The sequence below is a fragment of the Temnothorax curvispinosus genome, unplaced genomic scaffold (genome assembly GCF_003070985.1).
Source record: "Temnothorax curvispinosus isolate PA1 unplaced genomic scaffold, ASM307098v1 QBEX01014083.1, whole genome shotgun sequence".
NCBI lineage: Eukaryota > Metazoa > Arthropoda > Insecta > Hymenoptera > Formicidae > Temnothorax > Temnothorax curvispinosus.
In genome coordinates this window covers 1-3,794 of record NW_020223863.1, presented here as the reverse complement: position 1 = coordinate 3,794, position 3,794 = coordinate 1, and the positions used below count along the sequence as shown (strand labels likewise).

The window sequence follows — 3,794 nt, the reverse complement described above, 5'->3', positions numbered from 1 at the left end:
TATGCATTGTTTATTATTACCAGATACAAACGTCATTACCGTATCTCGATATGGTGGTATCAGAAACTTTGAGAATGTACCCGCCATTGGGGTTCCTAAATCGCATGGCTACGAAAAATTATAAAGTGCCAAAGTACGATCTTGTAATTGAGGAAGGTACACCGGTTTACATCTCGATACTTGGCCTACACTATGATGCAGAATATTTCCCCAATCCCGATATATTCGATCCGGAGCGATTTAAAAAAAGGAACAAACGTAAGAGACCGTCAGGCGTCTATTTACCATTTGGAGAAGGCTCACATGAGTGTATAGGTAAGAAAATAAATTTTAATATAAAATATAAGCTTTTTATATATAAAGATAATAATATACATTTGTTCAGTTCTTCTTCGTTAAAATATTACAATATTATACTGTTATATGTTTTGTAGGTCGACGCTTCGGGCTTATACAAATAAAGTTAACACTGCTTATGATCTTGAGCAAATACGAAGTGGAATCGTGCGCGAAAACTTCGGTAAAAATTGATCCAAGAGAACCGATGTCATTGCCATTAAACGGTGTATTATATCTCAATGTCCGAAAACTTAATACTAATGCTATTTAAAACTTGACGGAATACTTTTTTAGACGAAGTATGTATTATTATCTTTTTATGGACTCAAACAGCGTTTTGATAAGAAATCTGTGATGGAATGTAAAAATTAATAGAAATAAATATGTTGTGCTGGATATTCTGTTCTTTGCGCTCTAAAATAATTTATAAAATCAACCAATGTACGATATTAATAACAAACACCGGAAATTAATAACTCGGATTGTATCCCAAAGCAAAGATTGTCTAAGTTTCTCAATTGAATTGCAAGTACAGATCCTAAATTCTTTTTATTATATGGATTAGGTCTCGGAACCTTCGAATGAAGGGTAGATACGGATTTTCGATCGATACAGAAACTTACTGTGACATAAGCTTCACCTTTTCGACACTGGGGTGTTTAAAATCACTCCACGTGGCCCACGTGCACGTTCTTGGGTTAAGGAGCATCGCAACCAACTCACAAGGAAACCTCGAGAACCCTCAAATTCTGATTTTAATGAAACTTTTCATACATATAGAGGAGGTAAGAAGATGAATTTAGAAATCTTCTGGTGCGGCCTAAAAACGCTTTAAAGGGTGAAAGCACGAAAAATATTTGAAATATAAAAAAATATTTTACACAAAAGTTATATGGTAAAAACGCTATTCAACAATTAAATAATAATATTTTGAAAAAATAATTTAAAAAAGAAGTTTATTAAAAATTAAAAAATATTTTTTTTTGAATGGAGAGTTTTATTAAAATCAGAATTTACAGTTTCGCGAAATATTTTCGTTAGCCAAAATATTAGACTATTATTTTAAATTAACTATCCTTGTAGTTTTAAAACATAGATCAAATGGACACAAATTTATCTGAGATAATAATAATATTAAAATCATATATATTGAAAAATTTTACATTAAGAAAAGTATCTCTGAAATGTTTTACATTAAAAGATAAAATAATAGCAATAACCTACAAGAGGACACATTAGGTGTGTCATTGTAATGATTATTCACCGAGAGACTTTCATATAACTGACATTTTCTATTTGTTTTTATTTATTTTCTTGTTTTATTTATTGATAAGCATTTTTCTTTTATACATATACTTCATAATATTGAAGTTGGTACCATTTTCACCTTGTAATCGAGGCTAAACCTTCAGTCGTTGCGCTGATCTTAGACAGAAAGCATTGTCTCGTATCGAACTCAAACACTAGTGATTGTTGACTGTAAGTAGATTATACATTATCACATAACACCCTAAGAATTAATATTTATTAGTTAATTCCTTTGATCCTTTTTTTATTTATAAGGCTGCAATTTGTATTAAATTATTAATTAAATGTTAACTCACGCTACATAACGTTAACTTACGCACAACTAACTGAGTTAGATTCTCAAGTCTATATTTTTTTATTACTCGTTAATATTCTTAGAATCAGATACGTTAATTGAAACACATAGAAACTAAATCAAATTCCGCGGAAAGTTAAATTACAAATATCGCGTTAACAAAACAGAACTTTAAAAGAACTAGAATCAAACAATCATGTTACAACAGATGTCCAGAAAGCATGATTTGTGTCTTTGTTAAATAACAATTGCCTATATTTCTAGAGTTTCCAAAAGCCTTTTTTTCTTAATGTCTTAAATACCGATTAATCATTATATTTTAAGTTAGTGATACTAATATCTCTTCAATCTCCTAAAATATTAAAATATAACGTCCTCTATTTTTATACAAATGTAAGAAAAATATTTTTATAGAGAAGCTGCGAAATGGCATTTATGACGGACTATTGGATCCTAGATGGCACAATAATGGTAACAATTCTCATTATAAGCTATTACTTTCTCATGACTGGCAATTTTAAATACTGGGAAAAACGAGGCGTTCTGGAAATAACACCAACAATTTTCGACGGTAATTTTAAGGAATGCTTAAATAGAGAGAAAGCCCCGTCATACTTTCTAAAGGAACTCTACGATCGAGCGAAGGATAATAGTAAACCTTATATAGGTTTCTACGTTTCTGACGTACCCTTCTTGTTGCTACGCAATCGCGAAATCATTAATCACGTCTTGATAACAGACTTTCATTATTTCTGCGATCGGTACTCTTCGGCCGATCCAAAGGATCGTGTTGGTTACGCCAATCTCTTCTTCATCAAAAATCCAAGTTGGATGAAATTAAAAACGAAATTGACGCCATTTTTTAATAACAGTACACTGGAGAAAATGTTTGCTCTGATGCTAGAATGCGGGAAGCATTTAAATATATATCTTGACTCACTGAAATTGTATGGTAAGTCCGAGGATTCTATTGAACAAGTCGTGAAATTAGACAATTTAGAAAGGAGGAAAAGATTGTGACTATAATCACAATCATCTGTAAAATGTTTGTGGTGTTAAAACAATTTATGTTGTTCTACGCATAAAGATGTTTGCCCGTGATAATAAAAATGCGAATATCAGTATAATATCTACAAGCTAAATAGATTTAATCAACTGATGACATTGCCGGCAGGTAATGGACAAATAATAGATGTAATGGATGTAAGTTCAAAATTAAACATGGATGTAATCTGGAGCACTGCTTATGGACTCGATGCGAACATGTTCAAAGATCCAAATTTCAGCAAACTGGGCAAAATAATGTTAAAAGATAAATATAACCGCGGCTATAAGATGCTCCACATGTTCTTTCTTCCACATGCAACTAGTATGGGTAAACTAAAAGTGTTTCAAAACGAGACCACCGATCTTCTGCGTAAAATTTTCTGGCATACAATGACGAGGCGCATGAAATCTGGCGAGAAGAGAAACGACCTCATCGATATTCTGATCGAGCTCAAGAGGAACAGTAGTTATGAAGAAAGAATTGAAGACTTTAGTAAGTGAAATAATTACGTTTACTTTATTTATACTTATATATAAGTTTTTATATAAGTATAAATAAAGATGTGTAACATAACGGCTTACGATGACAAAATCAGAGTAACCGTCAAAAGTCCGATCAATAATCATGATAATCAAATTTAATCGCGGCAGGTATCAAAAGCCTTCAAAACTCTAAAGATGTATTAAATTCCAGCATTCGATGACGATGATCTTTTGGCACAAGCAGCTAGTTTCTTCTTATTTGGTTTTGAAACCTGCTCAACGACTACGGCCTTCGCGTTGTATCAACTCGCGGTTCAACCTG

At 32.1% G+C, this 3,794-nt stretch overlaps 2 protein-coding genes across 2 annotated transcripts; both read left to right on the top strand.

Annotated features, from left to right (window-relative positions):
* Nucleotides 1-20: 20 nt before the first annotated feature.
* LOC112464324 (cytochrome P450 6k1-like) lies at nt 21-725 on the top strand. The gene is made up of 2 exons (XM_025031267.1): nt 21-315; nt 435-725. Exons 1-2 carry the CDS (start codon nt 51-53, stop codon nt 608-610), a joined length of 441 nt encoding a protein of 146 aa, XP_024887035.1. The 5' UTR covers nt 21-50; the 3' UTR covers nt 611-725.
* Nucleotides 726-1,046: 321 nt separating this feature from the next.
* Nucleotides 1,047-3,788, top strand: LOC112464323 (probable cytochrome P450 6g2; the record flags this gene model as incomplete). The annotated part of the gene is made up of 6 exons (XM_025031266.1): nt 1,047-1,124; nt 1,711-1,818; nt 2,357-2,413; nt 2,525-2,894; nt 3,117-3,482; nt 3,684-3,788. Coding segments are annotated over exons 3-6 (886 nt in total), but the record flags the coding sequence as incomplete, so codon positions are not given.
* Nucleotides 3,789-3,794: the final 6 nt, after the last annotated feature.

Bases quoted from the DNA above. Each gene is read 5' to 3' on its own strand.
- LOC112464324 (XM_025031267.1), top strand. From the start codon at position 51: ATGGTGGTATCAGAAACTTTGAGAATGTACCCGCCATTGGGGTTCCTA. The intron at 316-434 runs GTAAGAAAATAA...TATGTTTTGTAG, and splicing joins AGGCTCACATGAGTGTATAG to GTCGACGCTTCGGGCTTATA.